Source organism: Schistocerca americana, chromosome 2 (genome assembly GCF_021461395.2).
Source record: "Schistocerca americana isolate TAMUIC-IGC-003095 chromosome 2, iqSchAmer2.1, whole genome shotgun sequence".
NCBI lineage: Eukaryota > Metazoa > Arthropoda > Insecta > Orthoptera > Acrididae > Schistocerca > Schistocerca americana.
The window spans coordinates 1012071057-1012096412 of record NC_060120.1 but is presented as its reverse complement, the minus strand read 5'-3'; the positions used below and the strand labels follow the sequence as shown (position 1 = coordinate 1012096412).

General features: G+C 42.2%; 1 protein-coding gene and 1 pseudogene across 1 annotated transcript in view; one reads left to right on the top strand and one right to left on the bottom strand.

Annotated features, from left to right (window-relative positions):
• Positions 1-2282: 2282 nt before the first annotated feature.
• LOC124594626 lies at positions 2283-8318 on the bottom strand (annotated as a pseudogene).
• A 104-nt stretch (positions 8319-8422) lies between these two features.
• The window catches only part of LOC124594624 (synaptotagmin-15-like), a 159341-nt gene continuing 142407 nt past the window's right edge, over positions 8423-25356 (top strand). Inside the window, exon 1 of the mRNA XM_047132996.1 lies at positions 8423-8472. Within this exon, the coding sequence (XP_046988952.1) occupies positions 8423-8472 (50 nt within the window). The remainder of the gene's footprint in view (positions 8473-25356) is intronic.

Genomic DNA, 25356 nt, shown 5'->3' with positions numbered 1-25356 from the left:
CGAACTCATAGAAGCAGTTGTGAAATAGACAAGATAATTCGTCTTTTATGTTTGACGATTCACTCATAGAACTAATTGTGAAATGAAGAAACGTTAAACTGGAACAATACAGAAACAGAACTGATGTACAGCAGCAAAGTAACTACGAATCTACTGATCTGTTCGAAATAAGAGAGGAAATGCGGTCTGTGTTCTTACCAGGACAAGAGTGGTATAGGAAGTAGGTGTGTGAATTGTGATAAAGCTGGTATGCCTGGAATGTTCCAGAATATTGTGTGTTTAGTATTTAATATATTAATAATCTAAAAATATTTGTGAATTCGAACTTAACTCTGACATTAATTTTGTCTGTGCGCAATACATGTATTTTTGTAGAGTTCCGAAAGTAATACATATTAGAATCCTTACTTGATGTGGATGTTCAGTGAATTATTGTTCAATTTGTTCATCGTAATAATATATTAACGTACCTCTTTGCAGAAAAGCTAACTTTTTTTTTGTTACCGTGTCATTCAGACACATATATCCTGTCAAGTAATAATAATCAGTCTCCCTAATAAGGGATGTAAATGTAACAGCTTGTAATGCTACTCCTTTTCATATTCTGCAAAATAATGGAAGCCACGTGCATATATGCAGGATAATTCTTGAAATACCTGGTTTACCTATCCTGAACATCTAAATCAAGGAAGGGTAACTATCTCACGTCGCCTAATATGTGAATGTCAATAACAATCTGACATTAGTCGGTATACTTCATAACAGTGGGTTTCTGATTTTTTTGTCATTGGATTGATCTTCTCCAGCAAATATGTAAAATATCGTAATTTAACAAAGCTTCGTCGACATCCAACAGTTGTTTAAAAGTTCGCTGTGAGGTTATGGACCAATAAATAATGCTCTTTTCAATCATTTTAGTTTATTACGTTTTGATTTCCTTGTTTCACACCAGGTTACGACGAAGAACATATTTGTTTCTACGTACCATTTACAAAGAGACGATACGCTATTCTGATTTTCTTCGGTGGATCTGACTGACGTACGTGCTAGGAACGCGGGCAACTTGTAGCTGGAGATATGAGGCGACACAATTTTATGCGCATTATCACATTCGTAGCAAGGTTTCGTATCATACTTTAAAACTTGGCAACACTAGGCGACATGTGGGCACGTATTGTGGAATCGTGTGTTGTAGCGTTGCGTCGGTGGAATTCTGCCTGAATAAAATTCGAGTCTTGCCTCCCCTGGTCACTGCATACGAACAACACGAAGATGTAATCAAATTTTGCGTCATTAGGGTGTGGTATTCTATCTTACTGCCAGGCTTTTAATTCCCAGACTAGTATGACTTGCTTTCTGTATCAGAGCAGCTTGCGAAGAGGTAGAGGACATCAAAAACTAATAATTGATGTACAGACACCAAGGTTTGATTACCCGCACAGTATTTTAATAAGGGAAAATTACAATATACTCTCCTATTCATAAATAAAGAACAAGGTATTCATATGCGAGTGATGATGGGAAAATAATTGTTACGGCGTAATGTCAAGCGCCGGCGCGCCAGTTGGGAATGAGAGAGAAAAGATGGCTGTGAGAAGAAGTCAGCCAATCGCACGCTGACCGGACTTCCCTCCAGGAAGACAAAGCGACAGCAGCGGCCCCTGTGTGAAGAGGACATAAGCGCTACGACAGTCTGGTGACGGCCCAGTTCAATAGCAGCTTGATTAGCTAGATCACTTCGCTTGTACTGTCTATGTAGCACAGACTTGGGATGGTCTATAGAGAAGAAGATTGCATATTTTCTGATAGCAGATTATCTTCTATTGTAGGTGGTAGCAGCTGTTCATCAGCAACTGTGCTCTGGTTTGTCACTGTTGGATCTGAAATTAGTGGATTCTGTGTAGTCATAGCTGTTGGTGCAAGTGACCTCACTTTGTCAGGTGGTTCTGCAATTTCTTCTTCTTCTTGTCCATGATGTACTGAGGGAGTCACCAGCTGTGTTTTAAAAATCTCTAGTTCACTTCTAATATAGTCTTCAGTTTTCACTATTTGCCGGCCGAAGTGGCCGTGCGGTTAAAGGCGCTGCAGTCTGGAACCGCAAGACCGCTACGGTCGCAGGTTCGAATCCTGCTTCGGGCATGGATATTTGTGATGTCCTTAGGTTAGTTAGGTTTAACTAGTTCTAAGTTCTAGGGGACTAATGACCTCAGCAGTTGAGTCCCATAGTGCTCAGAGCCATTTGGACCATTTTTTTTCACTATTTGATTACTAGTACTCCGTGGCTATGCTTTAACAATTTGCTTTGGTTCTTCAATTTTTGCCATTTTTTCGAACTTCTCACGTGTGTTGGGTGGCCTGAGAGATTCAACATCTGGTTTCAATTTTCATAATTTGTTCCAACTTTTTCTGGTTTTGCACTGAAATCATGTGGTGATTTATCAACTCTTGCTGACTGGAGTCCAAATTTTCCACCAAATCCCTGTTTATGATCCGGTTGGCTTTCATGTTGAGGAAGATTTTCATGATGATCCCAACCAACGTCTGACTTCTCTTGCCTGTCAGCTTGGACTAAAAATTTTCCACCAAAACCAACAGCATAATCTTCTTGACTTGCATGCTTTTCAGTCTTTTCTACATGATCCCAGCCCAAAGCAGACTTGTCGTGTCTGTCAGTTTCAACACCAAATCTTCCACCAAAGCCTTTAGCATAATCTTTCTGTGACTCATATTTTTCGATCTTTTCTACATAATGCCAACCAGCTGCAGACTTATCCTGTCGATCTGCCTGAATTCCAAACTTCCCACCAAATCCAGAGCTGTAGTCCCTTTGTGACGCATTTTTTCCATTTTCTCTTTATATTCCCAACCTTCTACACTCTTGTCAACCCGATCCTTGTGCACTCCAAATTTGCCCGCAAAGCCTGCACTGTAATCCTTCTGGGACACGTGCTTCTCTATTTTTGCAACATAGTCATGTCCAACATCACACTGATTCATACTATCTTTCTGCACTCCAAACTTCCCTCCATAGCCAAATGCTGCTTTAGGTCCATCTTCCAACTTTGTTTAAGGATTGCGTCTGTAGTTTCTTCAAATAATTTTTTATATCTATTGTACCAACAGTTCTTCCTGAGCCTTCGACTGTTCAGGATCCCGATCGTTGTTTTTGTTCAGTAATATCGTTAGCAAAAATCTGGGTCTGTCTCCCAGTCATCGTCATTTCCATCAGCTACCTGTAGATTTTGTCCAGCAGCCGCCTTCCACGTTGTGCAATATTTAAACTTGAAACATTTTATATGTCGCCCTTTGCTTGCGATACATCTGTGTAATTGCGAAGTTAAGTATAGTATCTTATCTTTTTGTAATAAAACTCATTAATACGACTGTTTGAATGTTTGTCTAGCGAACCGTGTAAGCAGGCTTCCTAGATACCACACTAATAAACACAAAAGAAACTTATTCGGCACGTACTTCTACAGAGCGCGACTTGCTATTAGTTTAACTTTGCCCATAGTTCCTCAACATCCGTCACACTGAAACGAAATGAAGCCCATTAATTGTGCTACCAACAGCTTATCTGCTCTTTCTAACATAAAGTTCTCGTATCCTTCTTGATGCAATTGTTAACAACAGTAAACAGCGTGGCTATGATTGCTAATTCGTGTCACTGTATTAACATTGTCAGTGTGGTCAGGTGTGACTGTAGCTTTGGTTCTTCTGAAGAATTAAAGATTTATGTAATTTTATGGTATCTACAAAAGCACCTATTTGTACCAGAGCTATTATGTGGAAAAACGCCTTCCTATCACCGAAACTGCCAGTCAATCGACTATTTCCACTAGAAGACAAGTTTGAGCCTCTCATCAGATCACCAAAAAAAATGGCTCTGAGCACTATGGGACTCAACATCTTAGGTCATAAGTCCCCTATAACTTAGAACTACTTAAACCTAACTAACCTAAGGACATCACACACACCCATGCCCGAGGCAGGATTCGAACCTGCGACCGTTGCAGTCCCGCGGTTCCGGACTGCAGCGCCAGAACCGCTAGACCACCGCGGCCGGCGTCAGATCACAGCCTTGGACAGTTCCTGCACACATGCGCTGCAGCGTATATTTCATTAGAAAGGACAAAATTTTATCTGTCGTTTCAAGCTGAAATCAGGAGTCATCCACTGTACCTCGTAGTTCATTCACAATTTGACAATAAACCACGGCTTGATACCTTTTTGATAAGAGAGCGATTCACAAGCGACTGGATTATCGATTATTGTCTCTTCCAAATTCAACTGATATTTACAATAAGAAACGAATGAAATAATAGGTTGTAAATCGAACCTAAAAACAAATTACTACTATTTGATTCGTAATACTGCTAATTTCTTCCTTTAAGTTCTACTGCACACAGGAACTAGTTCTAAACGATCTGTGAGCGGTAAACGTGTGAGATACAATAAAATACAAGTAGAAGTACAAGCAAAATGGAAGATTTTCGGCATTTCATGACGCCCTTTGAAGGAAGTGATAGCTAACTAGTAAACAGAAAAGTTACATCTCAGTCGCATTTAATTGAAGTACAATCTGATTATTCGGGTTACTGATGCGAATTCCTGCCGAATTAATAAAAAATTTTGTTGTCCGTTGGATTTGGCGTCAAGAGCAATTTCCTGCAGACACAGACCTTGCTTATGAAATTCATTAAAATGTGAGAGAGCTTTTAGTAGACGCTGCTTATGTTTTCGTCTGCAAAATAATATCGCCCGGAAGAGTTATTCTGAAGCAAATTTCAGTCTTGATGATTTATTAAATCGAATTGTAAACAACAGAATCGTCAGACAGATATTGCTAGGGTTCCAGCTGGACTTCGCTGCTGTGTATTTACGGAAATTCTGTCGCAAATCAGAAATGTCGTTCCACAAGTCGCAGAGCAAGACATGTAATGTAATTAACCAACAGAAAAGGGGTGTAAACAGCCGAAATATTAAAATGTTTGTATCACAAAGACACTTTCAAACATGTTAAGTTAATAAAAGCCTGTAAAAGTCAGTACACTTCCTAAAGACTTCAAATTTGACTTCACTATTGGACAGGAAGGGGAGAGGAAGGTAACTGTCCAAAAGGATAGAAAATGTCTGATCCGTTAGTGTTTCATTACATGACTGCCGACCAAGCATTGAAAGCAGTTATTTCCATCCAGTAAGTGGGAGCATGTGTATTTAAAGAACCAAACTAATCGTATTATGTGTAGATACCACATAGAGAGCAACTGGAAGAATCCTCAGGAACTGTAGTCCACACATGAAGGAAGTGACCCTTACCAGCTAGAATTGATACAGTAAATAAAGAAAATCCCAAGAACATCAGTGCCTTCCTTACAGGTTCGTATAGTAAGCGCAGAAGTATCATGTAGAGACTCCTCTCAACTGTAGCGGCTGACGTTACAAGAGAGGTACAGTGCAGTACAGTACAGTACAGTACAGTTTACGATTAAAATATGAAGAACATAGGTTGCAAGAACACTAAAAAAAAATTCTGTATAACGCTTCCTCTTTATCTGACGAAAATATCATAGGGATAATGATAGAGAGATTCGCACTCACATAAACGCTTACCAACAATCGTTTTTACCGCACGTTATTCGCTACAGAAATAGGCGAAAGGGGTCCAGGTTGTGAGTGGCGAAGTGATAGTGGTACATAAAATACACCTGCCACACAAGGTGGTTTGGGGAGTAAACAGAGTGTCCCAGGACTGATTAACATTCAGGAACGCTCATTTGGAGTAAAAAACGTCGTATGGAGTAGCCCCTATTCCGGTTGGTTTCCCAGATAGAACACATTTAGTGTACATGTGCTCATGATAAGACTACGCTTAACCATTTAAACAATATGTTGTTGTTCCTCCACTGGTTGTTGAACCACATGTTCAGAACAACAATGGGAACTTGTAAAAGTACCTGTTTCGCGATGTGCCGAAAACTCTAGTAAACAGTTTACGATCAGAAATCCGACGAGTCGGAAAGCGCCGATGGTTTCTTCGACAACAATAGGAGCATTACCATCGCGGAAGCCAAAAGCATACACCATACCTGTGTACTCTTCATTAGTGTTGATGTGTGGCATTTGAGCCAGCGTATGTAAGCCTACACAGATAACCGATGTTTCTGACTGATACACTCTCAGCCCCTCGAACTAATTCACGCACAACACAGCACGAACAACTCTCGCTTTCAACGGGGTAGCTTATTGGCAGAGAGACATCCCGAGCAAAGAGGTTGAAAATAACGAGTTGGACTGAGCTAGAATCAAATGTCAAAGAGGCTGGGTGAGTGAGACACATACGTGCGTGCACCGCAGGTATACATCACTAGACTGGCAACACCGTATACAGAATCAGTAGTGTCACTGAAGCCAGCGCTTTAGAACTGCAATATGACGGCGAGCGCAAGGACGTCTAAACGGGTGTTTATTTGCTGATAAAAGAGTCGTAAAAATGTGGGTAACAAATTCGTCTTTAGAGTTTTGACATAACTGTCAATAAATGATTCGTGTTTGGCTGTAATTTTTCGTATAGCAGACAGAAGATACAAGGAAAGGAACATATCCCTGACAAGCATAATCAGAAACATCTTAAGAATTTTTTACTGTGTTACTGTATGTAGGCCTAAATAATTACATTACAGTTTGTCTTGTCTGAAATACCGGCAGTAGGTTATGTATATTTTTAGGAGTTTTATAATTCAAGTATCAAGAGATGTACCTTAATGATATGTTTTTAACCAGTCTCGGTCAACTTCAGGTTTTCTTTGAATAGCATGGTCGTTATGAAAGTGCTCCTATAAGTGTTTGTCGTTGATAACAAGTGTCTTTATTCATTTGAGTGTTCTTATGGGACTACAGTCTGCTTGAAACGTGTGTACATGGAACTCGTTGTTCTCATAACACAGTTCTACAATATGTGTCTGAAAGTCATGGAGCGTACGAAAATATTTCCTCAGCTACAGAACTTATTTTTACCACCTCGTAAAGCCTACTTCATTTCATTACAGAAAATCTCGGTAGTGCCACATACAATCTTCCTCTCTCTGCCTTGTTACTTCACCAAACATCTGGCTTCAGTGAAAGATGCACCTATGCCAGTCTAGTAATGTATGTCTGTGGCGCGCACTTGAAAAAAAAAAGCGTAAATTAAATGTAGCCTAGCACGGAAATCATTCTGAATATAGCTTGTATATAGTTATTGCTTGTAATATCACAGTAATAAAGATAGATGTGTATAGTTATTCGATTATCTCGTTGAGCGATAAAATATTCAGGTTATTAAATAACCATTAATTCCTGAAGGGCGGCAAAGAGCGATATTCGCCTGTGAGACGCTCATAAGTAATCTCTGAGTACAGCAATGTTAATCTTAAGCGGATAATTAATTTTTTCTTATAATCTAATTGTAGAAGAGGAAGTCTTTGTATTGGCGTGCCTTATGGCAGGTTGCCATAAGAATAAATCTTAATTTGAGGAAGTTGAAGTGAGAATACTGACCAGATCATTAATTATATTTGAAAGCATGGAGTAGGAAAGTATTGTTCAGGGAATATACCAAAGTTTATGAGTGCTGAGGTACGTTTGTTTATTTTTTTCGACGATTCCCCTAATTTGATACGAACACCACTAAGACGTCGCTTAGTTCTATCGAAATTAATGCGAACTGATTTGGCGGACGAACCTGTACGCGGTCACGGCTGTAACAAGAGGAATTTTGCTCTCTTGTTTGAAGTTACGAAATCTATGGGACTGATAATCACTTCTCAGCAAGAGGCTGCATTGCATAACGACAAACCCCGGTGGATCTAATGCGAGAAGAGTAAGGACGTTTTCAGGTATCAGGGTAGTCGAAGTAGGCAGCTCCATTGCATAGACTTCCACTACATTCTCTGCTTTTGTGAAAACGTACACCGTTATTACTACTACCATTCAAACTTGGTTACACATCGACAAGGTAGAGTGCAGGTTATTAACCTGAAGTTATCAATTTACTTTCCGTATCAAAGAAAATTTCTTGGAACTTTTTTTTATTCAGAAATGGAGATCTTCGGTTTGTAATCTACACAGATTACCTTCTTGCCAAGTAATTTAAATTCGGTCAAGAAGGAAATTTTAAAGATTCAATAATTATTCCCATGTAATAGTATAAGCATGCTTAAAATGATCGTTCGTGTCATATTCATGAATACTGATTATTCCTTATGGGCCACCTTGTAATGTACATGTAGTTGTAGACCTGCACTGTCATCCTCCATAAGAGCTTCAGACAGCCGCATCGCGGAAATGATAGAGAATATGTTTATATCACGTTTTCCTTTTAGAACGGCTTATACTCTCACAGTTTGACGTATGTCCTTTCCTCCCGAAATAACTAGTAAATATGCGGCACATTGAGGTGGCCGTGCTCCGTAATACTTTGATATGTAAATGGTAAAAATCCAAATACGTATTAATGGACGTTAATACGATGCGCGTCCAACCTTCTCTCTTATAGCGGCTTTTACTCTGCTCGGAATACGTTTAATGAAGTGTCTGAATGTCTGTGGAGGAATGGCAGCCCGTTCTTCCACAAGAACTGAACCCAGAGAAGGTACTGATGGACGCTGGGGTCTGGAGAGAAGTCGACTTTCTAACTCATCCGAAAACTGTTCCAATGTATGGAGGTCAGCCCAGTCCAATTCAGGAATGTTATTGTCCTCAGACCATTGCCTCTATAATATCTACCTTGCTTTTCTAAGCTACCAGCTGGGCGCCACAGGCAGGCAAATAAATTGTAAGTGGGCTGCTCCTTTGTTGGCAGCGTTGTGTAGCGCTTTGCATTGAATCTCTGACTGCGCTTTCTTTGTAAGAGACTGTGGCTGGTCGGGCAGTTGGAAGTTAGTCGCCAGCAGTGATAGTACTGTTGGGCACTTGGAGGTGAACAGCCAGCAGTGGTGGATGTGGGGACATTATAGCCAGAGGGTGATGGAGTTAGACGCTTGAAGTGTTAGCTCGAGCGAACGATCTGGACGTGTGTCTGTCATGGAAATGTAATTTGTCGATGATTATATAATCTTTTGGAACTGGATATCACAAACGTTTATATATTATATGATTTTTAAACTGGTTGCCGCATTATTAAGGTAAATACATTGTTTGCTACGCAACAAAATCTTTCCTTTGCTAACAATATCGCCATTAGAAGTTAGCGCCTTCAGTAGTTAGAATTTTATACTTAGCTGGCAGTATTGGCGCTCGCTGTATTACAGTAGTTCGTGTAATGAAGGTATTTGTGAGGTAAGTGCTTAATGAAATGTATCGGTTATTGTTAAGATTTCTTTTTAGTCAGGGCTATTCTTTTGAATTAATTATTTGAAGTCAGGTTGTAATCTTTTTGAGCAGTCAGATTGCGCTGCGCTAGAGTATTGTGGTTCAGTGTTGACATGATAAGAAAAAGTAAAGAGAAAGTAGGTTTAATTGCATTCAATTTCACTCAGCAGTTTTAGAAATAAATTAATAAGTTTTACCCACCCAGCTATTTCAGCTTAAGTAAAAATTTTAATAAAGAAGTTTTTAAAATGTAGAGCGAATCTTGTACTGTTTCAACTGTGGAGTTGAGACAACATCTGCAAACCCAACTTTGAAGAGGATTGATATTGTTTCTAAAATAAGGAGATGTTCCCTGTACCTTCTTTTATTTTTCTATCACTTTTTCTCGCACGGTATGGCCGAGTATATTCTGTGTAAATCTTGGTATCTTAATACAGTCATGTCCATCCCGATAGCTGAGTGGTCAGTGTGACGGATTGCGGTCCTACGGGCCCGGTTCGATCCCCGGTTGGATCGGAGATTTTCTCCTCTCAGTGACTGGGTGTTGTGTTGCCTTCATCATCATTTCATCCGCATCCGGCCCGCAGGTCGCCCAATGTGACGTCGAATGTAATAAGACCTGCATCTAGGCGGCCGGACCTGCCCCGCAAGGGGACTCCTGGCCAATGACGCCAAACGCTCATTTCCATTTCCATTACAGTGATTAGAAGCGCTTTTTAAATAAGTAATTACAACAGCTTCCAAATCTCGTTTAAGTATACCTTCACAGATCTCGGAACATAGTTCTGCTTACACACTCGGTCTCTAGAGACGGTTCAGACTGAAAATTCAAAGCTGATCATTCATACTGCAATGCATTCTCTAAGAAACTGCGTTAACGATCAACAGACGCATTCAATTCAGAATGAACTCGTCAACTGCAGTTGCGATTCCGTATTAGCTGTAGAATTTTTCTGAAAAAAAAAAATGAAAATTTGTGTTGGTGCCAGACGCTTCGGTTCACCGAGCCCTCTTCCGGTAGCGACCCGAATCTCCCTTAGTCCTGGTGTTTACTTTCCCTCGTGAACGCACTACATTGTTTTGATTCCTGCACAGGGTGAGCCACCATCTCCTCTGTCGTATCCTACTACTTATACGGAACCATAATCAAAATTTGCGAGTTCATTCTTCACTGAATGCGGCTGTTGATCGCCAACGCAGTGTCTCACATACTGCACTACAGTATTCCATGCCATAGCAAGGAAATGACGAGAGAAAACAATGTCTTAGCCTGTTCACGAATCGCGCTAAAATACAGGATGTAGGTAAATTCCCGTTACAAACTTCTATGACTTCTAGAAGGGAGTGAGTACATAACCCATATCCGGAAACGTACTTTATCGTTTCTACGACGGTTTCAACTCAGATGATTAAATCATCCATTTCTGCTTGAGGAACTGAACTGGGCGTAAGGTACTACAATTATTAGGTAACAATTCGGAACGGAACATAACAAAACATCCATTTATCACTTGAGCACATGTGTTTGTATTAACACTTGAACGTGAGATTAATCCAAAACAAAAAAGAACCCAGTATACTGAACGTAGAAACAGTACTGATGCATTACAACAGCGTCTCGATGTAACAGACTACGTTGTTACAGACATTGTATCTACGAAGCATGTTCTGGTACACACTCTTCATCACACCTGGTGTCTCTTCAGTTTCCAGTGCAGGAGCCAGAACTCGTGCCAGCTCTGTGTCCATAAGAGTCTCCCAAATAAATTTTAAATCCGACGATCGCGGTGGAACCATCTCAGCCTATCCATCTTCCACCACATAATCTGTTGAGATATCCCCGAACCACATGTGAGAAGGGAGGTGCTGTACCACCTTACCGAAGCCATATTTCCTGACGGTCATCTGGTAGCACAGCTTCCAAGAACTGGCCCAAAGCATTTTGCAGAAAGCTCACTTATGTATGACCAGTTAGCTTGAGTGGAAGGAGATATGGCCCAATCACATGACCATCTGGAATACCTGCCCAATTGTTGACACCAAAACAGTCTTGAAATCCCTGAATATACACTCCTGGAAATTGAAATAAGAACACCGTGAATTCATTGTCCCAGGAAGGGGAAACTTTATTGACACATTCCTGGGGTCAGATACATCACATGATCACACTGACAGAACCACAGGCACATAGACACAGGCAACAGAGCATGCACAATGTCGGCACTAGTACAGTGTATATCCACCTTTCGCAGCAATGCAGGCTGCTATTCTCCCATCGAGACGATCGTAGAGGTGCTGGATGTAGTCCTGTGGAACGGCTTGCCATGCCATTTCCACCTGGCGCCTCAGTTGGACCAGCGTTCGTGCTGGACGTGCAGACCGCGTGAGACGACGCTTCATCCAGTCCCAAACATGCTCAATGGGGGACAGATCCGGAGATCTTGCTGGCCAGGGTAGTTGACTTACACCTTCTAGAGCACGTTGGGTGGCACGGGATACATGCGGACGTGCATTGTCCTGTTGGAACAGCAAGTTCCCTTGCCGGTCTAGGAATGGTAGAACGATGGGTTCGATGACGGTTTGGATGTACCGTGCACTATTCAGTGTCCCCTCGACGATCACCAGTGGTGTACGGCCAGTGTAGGAGATCGCTCCCCACACCATGATGCCGGGTGTTGGCCCTGTGTGCCTCGGTCGTATGCAGTCCTGATTGTGGCTCTCACCTGCACGGCGCCAAACACGCATACGACCATCATTGGCACCAAGGCAGAAGCGACTCTCATCGCTGAAGACGACACGTCTCCATTCGTCCCTCCACTCACGCCTGTCGCGACACCACTGGAGGCGGGCTGCACGATGTTGGGGCGTGAGCGGAAGACGGCCTAACGGTGTGCGGGACCGTAGCCCAGCTTCATGGAGACGGTTGCGAATGGTCCTCGCCGATACCCCAGGAGCAACAGTGTCCCTAATTTGCTGGGAAGTGGCGGTGCGGTCCCCTACGGCACTGCGTAGGATCCTACGGTCTTGGCGTGCATCCGTGCGTCGCTGCGGTCCGGTCCCAGGTCGACGGGCACGTGCACCTTCCGCCGACCACTGGCGACAACATCGATGTACTGTGGAGACCTCACGCCCCACGTGTTGAGCAATTCGGCGGTACGTCCACCCGGCCTCCCGCATGCCCACTATACGCCCTCGCTCAAAGTCCGTCAACTGCACATACGGTTCACGTCCACGCTGTCGCGGCATGCTACCAGTGTTAAAACCTGCGATGGAGCTCCGTATGCCACGGCAAACTGGCTGACACTGACGGCGGCGGTGCTCAAATGCTGCGCAGCTAGCGCCATTCGACGGCCACCACCGCGGTTCCTGGTGTGTCCGCTGTGCCGTGCGTGTGATCATTGCTTGTACAGCCCTCTCGCAGTGTCCGGAGCAAGTATGGTGGGTCTGACACACCGGTGTCAATGTGTTCTTTTTTCCATTTCCAGGAGTGTATGTGGTACGAGACTTGCCGTTCGCTCAGACATGGCTGTTTTTCGAATTCAAAACACAGTCCCTAGTTATCTAACATTCATCTGTAGAGGGACGTGTCGATGCAGCGGTGCAGGAAACACGCGCAGCAGGCAACGCGTTGTGAAAAGTCGCTTGACCCATAGCGTGCACCCTTTGTAAGTGGTACGGATGTAATAACTGCTCGCACAGAACAATCCAGAACGTCCCACGCGTTACTGTGACTAACATCCATTGCATGCACTATTGTTGGAGTACTCGTTGACGCGCTCTCTTCAACGCGATGCAGAACATCTCCAAATTCTGGCGTGCGACGTTGCCGTGCAACACCGCAGTCCTGCCTTCTCACGGTGAAGGTACCTGTTTCTCGGAGCACCCGCGTGCCTTGTGCAAAAGTGTCTGTGTACTACGTGTGCTACGTTACGAAAAATGTTCGTGATACAGCCGACCAACGGTTCTTTCGTTACCTCGAGCTTCGCCATACGCAAGGACTGTAAAACGGTGTACCGAACAATGTTTACTATAGCGGGGAGGCAAAGGATTGAGTAGATCTCTCAGCAAGGCAGACGTTAAGTGACATCAGGCGACCGTCTGACGTAGTACACGTCATACAGTCTACCCTATTGCATACCAAGACAGGCAACTCTGAGACTTCGCTTTCCCTCAGCAAACGTGGGCGCGTTTCACATCTGAACACCTACCTTTGTAGAACGGGAACGATACGTTTCATCTACATCTACATATATGTGATTACTCTGCTCTTCACAATAAAGTGCCTGATTGAGGGTTCAACGAACCACCTTCAAGCTGTCTCTCACTACCGTTCCACTCTCGAACGGCGCGCGGGAAAAACGAGCACTTAAATTTTTCTGTGCGAATCCTGATTTCACTCATTTTATCGTGATGATCATTTCTCCCTAAGTAGGTGGGTGCAAACAGAATGTTTTCACAATTGGAGGAGAAAATTGGTGATTGAAATTTCATGAGAAGATCCCGTTATGCCGCGGTCTAATGGATTTTCCTTTAAAACACGACGTTTCGTCCCCATCTGCGGAGGACATTTTCAAGAGGGATCGTAGCTTCGTTGGATGTTCTATGCACACCCTGGCTCGCTACTGACTAATCAGGTGAAATCCATTGGACCACAGCAAAATAGCCGGAAACATTTTATTAATTGTGACATTTCCGGCCATGAAAGTTTACGTTTTAAGTCTATAAAATTATTCTTAGACATATTTTCATCTCGGTTTTCGTCTTAGGCGGACGATCCTGAATACTGTGTCAAAATGACAGCATTTCCACTTAAAATCACTGAAAACAAAATGTAGAAAAATTGTTTGGTATATAAATTTAATGGAAGAGGCAAAGAGAGCAGGTCTGAAGTTTGATATGGATAAGAAAAAATACGTCGTAGTTACCAGAGAAAATGATGACAGACCCCTGAAGGGGGAGGACAAAGTCTTTGAAAGGGTGAAAGGAACTAGATAGACAGGAAATTACCGCACGAATACAAGTAGGAAACTGGTCAAGGTTTGCACTGGGAAAGCTGTCAAAGTCCCGGCTTCTATCGAGATCATCAAAGACTAAGATGTACTAGACAATAATACAACCTACATCTACAGCTACGTGATTACTCTGCTATTCACAATAAAGTGCCTGGCAGAGGGTTCAATGAACCACCTTCATGCCGTTCGACTCTCGAACGGCACGCGGGAAAAACGAGCACTTAAATTTTTCTGTGCGAGCCCTGATTTCTCTTCTTTTGTCGTGATGATCATTTCTCCATATGCAGGTAGGTGCCAACAGAATGTTTTCGAAATCGGAGGGGAAAACTGGTGATTGAAATTTCATGAGAAGATCCCGTCGCAATGAAAAACGCCTTTGTTTTAATGATTGCCATTCCAATTGACGTATCATGTCTATGGCACTATCTCCCCTACTTCGGCATAATACAAAACGAGCTGGCCTTCTTTGTACTTTCTCGATGTCATCCGTGAGTCCCATCTGATGAGCATCTCACGCCGCACAGCAATACTCCAGAATATGGCGGGCAAGCGTGGTGTAAGCAGCCTCTTTAGTAGACCTGTTGTACCTTCTAAGTGTTCTGCCAAAGAATCGCAGTCTTTGGTTGGCTCTACCCACTACATTATCTATATGATCGTTCCAATTTACGATATTTGTAATTGTAATCCTTAAGTATTTAGTTGAATTTACAGCCTTCATATTTTTGTGACTTATAGCATAACTGAAATTTAGCAGATTTCTTTTGGTACTCATGTGAATAACATCACACTCTTCTTTATTCAGGGTCAATTGCCACTATTCGCTCCATACAGATATCTTATCTAAATCATTTAGCAATTCGTATTGGTCATCTGATGACTTTACAAGATGGTAAATGACAGCATCATTTGCAAACAATCTAAGACGTCTACTGAGATTGCCTCCTATGTCGTTAATATAGATCAGGAACAATAGAGGGGCTATAATGCTTCCTTGAGGAACGCCGTATATGACTTCTGTTTTACTCGATGACTTTCCGTCTGTTTCTACGAACTGCGACCTTTCTGACAGGAAATCACGAATCCAGTCGCACAAAAATGGTTCAAAGGACTCTGAGCACTATGGGACTTAACATCTGAGGTCATCAGTCCCCTAGAACTTATAACTACTTAAACCTAACTAGCTTAAGGAGATCACACACATCCATACCCGAGGCAGGATTCGAACCAGCGACGAAGCGCCTAGAACCACTCGGCCATACCAGCCGGCCCAGTCGCACAACTAAGGCGATATTCCATAGGCACGCAGTTTGGTTAGAAGACGCTTATGAGGAACGGTGTCGAAAGACTTCTGGCCATGAGTTCCTATTCAAAATATTATTTACTCACTCGCCTCCATAGGACCTAGAAGTTTGTAACGGGAATTTCCGAACACCGTGTATTGCGAGCACAAGGGAGATTAGACATCCGTCAAATGGAGATGTCAGCCGCTCCTGGAAGCGTAAGGAGACCGTAAGAAAGAAAAAAAAAGTTGGTAGAACACCTGGCCGGGAAAAAAAGAGGTTGTTAAGGTGACCCCTCGCACGAAGCGGGAAATCTGCATTCGAGAAACAGTCAAATACATGAAACTACCTGGCAGATTCAAACTGTGTGCCGGACCGAGACTCGAACTCGGGACCTTTGCCTTTCGCGGGCAAGTGCTCAACCATCTGAACTACCCAAGCACGACTCACGCCCCGTCTTCACAGCTTTACTTCTGCCAGTATCTCGTCTCCTACCTTCCAATCTTCACACAAGCTCTTCTGCGAACCTATACTTTCTTCCAGGAGTGCTGGTTCTGGAAGGTTCGCAGAAGAGCTTCTGTGAAGTTTGGAAGGTAGGAGACGAGATACTGGCAGAATTAAAGCTGTGAAGACGGGGAGTGAGTCGTGCTTGGGTAGCTCAGATGGTTAAGCACTTGCCCGCGAAAGGTAAAGGTCCCGAGATCGAGTCTCGGTCCGGCACACAGTTTTAATCTGACAGGAAGTTTCATATGAGCGCACACTCCGCTGCAGAGTGAAAATATCATTCAGTCAAATACATGTTTTCATTTGTTCTGAAACATTCTACACCTAACGCGGAAGCATAAACGGAATTTGCGAAGTCATTCTTAAATGGCCGTTCATAATTCATGTCTTCCTCTATGGAAGGGAGAACATGAGGCAGTAGACAGCGTAGAGCACATTACCTTATCTGTGGCTAACGTTATCGATGAACGAGTTTAATCGCTGAATTATTACTGGGCATTTTATTCACGAATCTACTTTTCGCTCAGGATGAAAGGTAGGCGGCACGTGATATTTACGCCTGAAAGATGCTGCTTTATGGCAGGGTGCCCTGTCGTATCACTACAATCAGTGATCGTCCCAGATCTGTTCCTGTACTGTACATAGCACATAATGCTGTAAAATTTCATTGTATCGTTTCACGTTTAGCAGTTTATTAAGCGCTTTCAAACACGAAGAACATCCTCGTACCGTAAAACCACCTCGTCCTTACTTTGATGTTAAGACTACACGTGAAGTTGCCAAACATAGACCCTTAAATCGGATTCTCACAGTGTTTGCGTGAGTAATCGTTCACAGTCAAAAACAATCCAGTGACATCGCTTTGTTCACTGCCCCAAGCACAGCTTAGCATGGACTGCTGAAATGTGTGTCTTATGGGTAGCTACTCAGCCGTTGTAAGCCATTATTTTTAATTCTCTACGCACAGTCATTATGCTATAAGGACTGCCGGTAGTACCTTGTAGTTAGTTCCTTGAGACTTTTTTTTGGGAACCACCCTCCGCAATGCTTGATGGGTCCTGTTCCTCAGTATTCGAGGTCTTTGTTTTAACTATAGTCATTCCTTAACGTTTCCACTTCACGAACGCATGACCAAGAGTCGACTTTGGAAGCAGTTGAGGGTTGAAATGGCCCTGATGGGTTTTTTACTCAGAAAACATCCTATGACCAGTTCACATCCGAAGTTTCTGAGCTCTGCTGACCAACCCATATTGTGGTTACTGTTTCTGTATTGATAAAAAGCTACTTACGGCCTCCTTTATACAGGTGGGTCCACATCTCATCACATCTAGCGGTCAGAAAACATCCTATGACCAGTTCACATCCGAAGTTTCTGAGCTCTGCTGACCAACCCATATTGTGGTTACTGTTTCTGTATTGATAAAAAGCTACTTACGGCCTCCTTTATACAGGTGGGTCCACATCTCATCACATCTAGCGGTCAGTTCCCCAATACATTGGTGTTTCCGGATACATTTCCTCAGACCGTGCACTTGCGTAACCTTCCTGCTATATTGTAATCGCACAATACGTAGAATTTCGCAAACAGGTCCTCGCTGGTGTCGCAATTTTAATGCCCAGCAATGGATCGACGGTTCGGCGTGATGTAGAATACGGTGATGTGCGTGGTGGCATGGCAACCTCGCGGATGTCGCTGATGTTCGCAGACCCTGCTCCAGGCGAGCAGGGGCTTTAATCACACCCGCCATGCAGTCCGCAGGACTTCCTTTTGATGGCGCGGACGCGCAGTCCGTCACGGTAACGGCCCGCGTTATGAATTCGCCGGGCCGCGCCTTCCGCCCTCCCGCCGTAATCTCGCCAGCTGGCTTTGATTCACGACCTGCCGGCGCCGGTCCGTTTCAGGCCGACTGCGCGGGTTTTTCGGCCTGGCAAAGTTTGCGTCCGCAGTGAAATGAGCGCAGGGGGTGTCGAGGCCGGATACAGAAATGGAGCGGCGCCAAAGGGTCTTTCAAGTTTCCGAGTGGAGCTCCGCCCTTTAAAGCAATGCGCCGTGGCAAACGCTGTCGACAGATGTTCGAAAATAACGCGGAAGTACTCGCAAAGAGCATCATGTGAAATAGCCTTTGATTTGCTTTAGTTTTCTTGAACCTATTTATGCTTGTGCATGGACACTATTACGATTCCTAGTTCAGTCTGACTTAACCGTAGCCTGGGACTCGCTACAGACATTAGTAATGTTCACGTTTATGCACGAATTTGTCTTAGAAGGAACGATGAAACGTTATGTGATAAATAACGATAAAAAGTGGTTCAAATGGCTCTGAGTACTATGGGACTTAATTTCTAAGTTCATCAGTCCCCTAGAGCTTAGAACTACTTAAACCGAACTAACCTAAAGACATCACACACATCCATGCCCGAGGCAGGATTCGAATCTGCGACCGTAGCGGTCACGCGGTTCCAGACTATAGCACCTAGAACCGCACGGCCACCCCGGCCGGCCAAAACGATAGAACTACCCTTATTTTTTGACCTGCTTCCCTTTAGTCAAAGTCTTTTTAGCCGACAGTTTATAGTGAGTAGTTTCCAATCCGAAAGTGCTTTTTTACAAGGTTATGTAGTCAAATTGTTTTAAGATGGACCTCAGAGCGTAAAAAATCTACAGAATAGATTTGAAACTCTACAAATCCATATTTCAAATCGTCCAGCCTACTAAAAAATTTCCAAAGCTCATCCGCGGGCTGGTGCGTCATCTTGAAGGCAGATGATGCTATTATCTTCGAAGTCGATTGAAGTGTGCTATAGTTATCGCTTTACCCTGTGCAAGGTAATCAGTGACATGCATTAGTTTTGTCTCTGACAGATGACATCAATTCTGCCTTTGTTGTGTACTGATACAAGTTCTTACCTCTGAGCCGTTGTTTCGTTTCTGGCATGAAGAGGTGGATTAAAATCTTTCCCCGTGACAAAAGTATTGGAGTACAGTCAGCGGGATTTAGAACGTACCAAATGTAGATTTGAGCTATTTTTGGGAAACAATCAACAAATGTGCCAGCACTTTGCTCCAACACAGTTAATGCTCATGTGAAAAGTAACGAAAGAAGGAAGCAAGGTCAGAGTTTAGCGTTCCATCGACGAAGGGATTGTGTTAGACAAGGATTTTATGGAATATAAAATTCACCACAACTGTTGCATAGTTCTTATGCAAGAAACAGGATGCGTTTAGTTACCGTAGTTCAAAAATGGTTCAAATGGCTCTGAGCACTATGGGACTTAACTACTGTGGTCATCAGTCCCCTAGAACTTAGAACTACTTAAACCTAACCAACCTAAGGACATCACACACATCCATGCCCGAGGCAGGATTCGAACCTGCCACCGCAGCAGTCGCGCGGTTCCGGACTGCGCGCCTAGAACCGCTAGACCACCGCGGCCGGCAGTTGCCGTAGTTTGTTCGGCTAATACAAAGAGGGATGTCACATCATCGGCGCAGGAAGAAATTACAAAGGGAGACCCACTTTTATTCTTTCTTTGTGTAAATGACCTGCCATTCAATTAGAATCATTAGGCAGAGATAGTATGTTAGCAAACGTTCCCGAGCTTAGGAAAGAAGCATTAAAAGAACAGTAGATGATGTTTTTGTGAAAATTATTGACTTGATCAGTACGAATGGGGTAAACGTTTATAAAACACAGTTAATTCAGTTTTGTACCATCAACAATATCCCACCGACTAACCTAGTACGACTACACGTGTTCTAGATGTAGTGTCTTTTGAAAACGTTGTGAATCCAGGGTTCTAACTAAGCCACTGCGAACATTTTGAATAAAAATTGCCAGAAATGGTGACAGAAGACATCCGCTGTAAGGAGTAACCGTCAATCTGCAAACGGCTTTGTCAAAGAGGTCGGATGAGGGGAGAGAGTTTCTGGGGAGAAGGCGGAAGAATCACAAATCATCAACCACATGCGGATGCAAAAGGCAACTAAATCTACTGCATTAAAGACACAGGACATACGGCCTGTAATTGCAAAAGTGTCATGATGATCTCTTTCTTGGTAACAACTTCGAAATTAGTACTCCTTTTGAATAACCAAAAGGAGATTTCCAAGGGTGGGGGGTGAGGCTGATAGCAAGAAAAATATTGGAAAAGCCACCTGAAAGGTAGCAACCTACGACTCAAAGGGTAGTATAAGTTTGAAAGGGAGCTAGAAAATCTGAAAAGGGAAATACGAAGGCTCAGTCTAGAAACGGAAGGGATCAGTGAAGTTAAACGAAAAGAAGATAAGGATTTATGGTTAGACGAATACATGGTAATATGAACAGAAACAGAAAATAGTATAATGGAAGTGGGATTTGTTACGAACTGGAAGGCAGAGAGTGAATTACTGTCAACAGAAATATGGTTGTTCTCATTCGAAGCGAGAGCAAACGAGTACCAGTTACAATAGTTCAGGTCTACATGCAGATGCCATAACCAGAAGATGAGGTATAGAAAGTGTATGAGGCTAGTGAAAGGGTAATTCAGTACGTAAATGGTGATGAAAATCAAATAATCATAGGCGAGCTAGAGATACTAAGAGATGAAGAGGTTGGCAAAGAGAGAAATACGTAGCGGGCTGCATGAAACAGTCAGAATACTGATAAGTAGCAAAAAGAAACAAAAAAACTAATAAACGAGGTAGAAAGTTGTAAGTTCGTAGGTCTGCATAGTAATGAGCAAGTAATGCTATACGTTAATGTTTGGCTACATTTCTCTAAGAATTACAGGATGTGTTGAATGTCATGAACAGTGTAATGAGTGCAGAAATATGGATTGAGAGTAAACCGAAGAAAGACGAAAATGAGAAGTAGCCTAAATGAGAACAGCGAGAAACTTAATATCAAGGTTGATGGTCACGAAGTAGATGAAGTAAGAAATTCCACTAGCTAGACAACAGACTAACCGATGGCGGACGGAGCAAGGAGGTCATCAAACGCAGACTATAATTGGAAAAAAGGGCATTCCTGGCCAAGAGAAGTCTGCTAGTATCAAACATGCGCCTTAATTTGAATAAGAAATTTCTGAGAATTTATGTATGGAGTACAGCATTGTTTGGTAGTGAAACATAGACTTTGGGAAAACGCGAGCAGAAGAAAATCAAAGCATTTGAAATGTGGTGCTACAGAAGAATGTTGAAAATTAGGTGAAGGAAAAAGGAGGTTCTGCGCTGAATCGGGGAGGAAACTCTGACAAGAAGACGGGGATATTTGTTAAGACATCACGGAATGACTTCTGTAGTGTTAGAGGGCGCTGCAGAGGGTAAAAACAACATCGTAAGACAAAGATTAGAATACATTCACCAAATAATTAAATTATTAAGGACGTAGGTTGCAAGGGCTACTGTAAGATGAAGAGACTGGCACAGAAGAGGAGTTCGTAGCGGGCCGCATCAAACAAATCAGAAAACAGATGTTTAAAAAAAATAGTATCCCTTGTGCTGTTGACACGTTTCACATCATTACGTTTACAGGTCCGCCCCGATAGCTGAGTGGTCAGCTTGACGGATTGCCGTCGTACGGGCCCGGGTTCGATTCCCGGCTGGGTCGGGGATTTTCTCCGCTCAGGGACTGGGTGTTGTGCTGTCTTCATCATTACTTCATCCTCATCCTGTGGTCATGTCGCTCAATGTGGCATCGAATGTAATAAGACCTGCACCAAGGCGGCCAGACCTGCCCCGCAATGGGCCTCCCGGCTAATGACGCCAAATGCTCTTTTCCATTACGTTTACAATGGGTACGATTTATGGTACAAGTAGCTAAACTAATTAAGAGATCAAGAAGACGGAGCCATAGCACTTGTTGAAAGATAGAGAAGGAGATAAGCCGCTTTCTTCCAAATTAACCATCCCGACATTCTCGTTAAACGATTTAGAGAAATCTCACGAAGCCTAAGTGTGGATAGCCGGTCGGAGCTGTGAACGGTCTGTCGTATTACTGCTCACCTCGCTTGCTGATTTGGATGTATTCGTGTTTCATCGTGTAAATTGCGTTTCTCAACGGTACATACGGACTCGTCCGGTGTAGGTAATGATTTGAATAGAAAGACATGTCAGGGATTTGGTGCTACGGTATTACAGTAACAGTCACACGGCACATAAGCCAAAGAGAATGTGCTCGTTTCACATTCACAAGTGCCATTGCGACTTGATTGCTACCTACTGAATTTCGGGTTCATAGCGCAATGTGTCGCATCCAGAACGTTTTGTTATTCCGTATAAATTTAATTTTGTATTCCATGTGACTCTTTTCTGTTCACTTTATTTCTAGTAGAAGTCGTCTTGAACGCAGACAAAGAGAAAGTAGGAGCTACCCACCTGCAAGTTCAGGACACCCATAATTGGTAAATAAAGTACCCCTAAATTAGAAGGATAGTATTCGGGATTACGTTTCAGACATTATTTATGTTAATGGGCTTTGCATCGAACAGGTGGGAATGAGCTAAACACGCTTAGAATTTACATCAATAACTGCGACAAAGACACAAGCCTATGAAACGTGATTAGAAACCTAGAGGCTAGTGATGACACGGTGTTAATGTCGAGGAAAAGTACATGTGTTTAAGGAGGGAATGTAGTAAATATATGATGAGTGGCAACTGAATGTGAAGGTGTCACTGTAACGAACTTGAGAGTAAGTGTTGTGAGGTACCATATAATGACAGTAATTACGAATTTTTTGGGGCACGAAGCATAGTTAACAAATGAACCACTTGCGCTTACAACACAGATGTTGTCTTTGAGAATACAGCAAATAATGCACAAGCGTCGTATAACTAGTGATACAGTATATTTTCACGAGAATGGGATACTTAAGTGATTTTTAGTTTCTCTTATACACGATTAATAGTAATAGTACAATATTAACAGCCTGTGTAGAGCTGCGATGCATCGAAGTTCTGATGAGGGGCACCATATCCTGAAAGTTATTTATAATACGGGTCATACGTAATATGATGTACCGTAGAAAAGCAGTAGGCAAGTAACAGTATCTACAGAACCCACGCAGAGTTGTGTTGGCTTGGAGTAAGCAGAGGCAACCACCAACATTGTAAAATGTGATAAGTTTAGCTTATCGAAAATGGCTGCAGAAAACCACCTATAGATGTAGGTATTTCCGATTGGCACAGCAGAGCTCCAGACGTTCTGAGGTAGCCGCATGCCGAAGGGAATTTTTAGAAATCCTTATTGTTGAGCATTGAGAAACTGAGTATCACTTCCATTTTTTTCGGTATTTTATTACCGTTTCCGTTTAGTCGTAATTAAGTGCAACTGTTTCCTTTAATGGAACACAGTCATGAAGTTCTACTGTGTTTCTTTTGTGTTACATTATTTATGTTAAGAATGATGAATATAGCAATATCCAGAGGACGTAGACTGTAAAGCATACTTTATATGATCTGTTATACGAGAAGAAGACAAGCGTTCAAAAAGCAAATAAAGAACTAAATTTTCAAAAATTGGGCCATAATCTTTTTGCCAACACACCAAAAGTAACTGATTGGAGACCGCTCACGTTTTTGCCATGTTTTGTATTTATATTTTTTTGCTGTCATTTCTCAGTTTTATTTGTAAAATTTTTATTTAATCTACCACTTATGGATTATTTATGTAGCTGTGGTTCGGCATTAATGACCCTTGTTGCTGAGCGCCCATTTCAAAGTTCACCATGAACAACAGCGATAACCGTAAATTAATACAGCAATAATTTAGTTAGGCAATGATTGGGAATGTCTATTAAATCAATTTTGTCGTTAAATACCTCTTCCTAACCAAACATTTCTTTGTGACTTGTATTCAGTAAAAGCTTTAACGTCCATTTCATTCGTTTTACGTTGTAAGGGTACCGGTAAAAATTAAATTTTCTCTGCCACGTTCTCGGAGAAATATGTCAGACTAGTGTAGTTTAACGATAGAGCTTCACTCAAAATATGACAGAAGATAGCTGCGCATTTAGCTTAAACGTTCTGAAGATAGACGTTGTTCTTTTTTAAAGCGCCTGGACAATGTAGACTTTTCAGTAGTTACTCTACCTGCAAAGTCTAGAAGTGGAAACGGAAGAGGACTTGAATCTCTAGCTAGATGAAACGAAACTAGACTAGCCAGTAACAAGCACCGAGCACCCTTATGGCATTCTGGCAAGCGCGATTTGAATCTATTCGTGGGGTCAAACAGACCTCGCGCTCTTCGTACGTTAGCGGTTATATTTAGTGTATTTGAAAACGACATGGGAATGTTTTGATGGGTAAGGGAAAAGCGTACCTCTTGATTTAACTTGTTAAAACGCATCTCAAGTAGTGGAATATGCCACTACAAGAATATAATAACTGGGAACGAAAAGCTATTACATAATACTGAGAAACAATTTTGGGGACGTAAGCTGAAAACTGTAGGATTTGAGATGACTAATTAATTCGGAGGAAGAAGGTGACCAGCGCCATAACACAGCACAGGTGAGTTCTTTGGAACTCTGAAATTAATGATCGTATTTTCTGAATGAGTGAAAAACATCAGAACAACACCTCAGGAAGTAAATAATTTTGTCTTTCGAATCATGTTTATTATAACAGAATTAATTGCAACAGTGAATTACATGAACGTTGTACTTAACAATGAATATTTAAAACCTTACCAAAGTAGCTACAGTAATAATTAATAGGGTAAAAATACATTGGACTGTGAGTCCTTGTCTTAAAATCGCCGACTAACTAAAGAAAAGAACTCACAGTCCAGTCTGTTTCACTCTGTTTTATTTTATGAGCGCCGCAAAAGTGTCGGTATACTTTTAAGTGTTTTAACCTCATTAGATGAGTCTGAAAAGTTGGTAACTGGAGCATTGTCTATCGGAATGCGTTGTTAAGATGTTTGTGGGACATAAAACCGCTGAATGCTACAAATTATTACTGCCAAATAACAAAAACCGTTAACTCACTTCCTGAAAATTGGTAATATCATAAAATCAGCTACAAATAGAAAAACAAACTCTGTAAATTATTATGGTGAGATAAAATAGTTGGAAATTAGAATCTCATTACCTCAGTGGAAATTAAGACTTGAGCACAAATATTGACCTATGATCAAATTTATCGGTATTGCTATATTATTTTTCCTGCAAGAGAAATGCAAAATGAATTGTTAGGGATCTACATCCTCACGGTAGGCTTTTTATTTT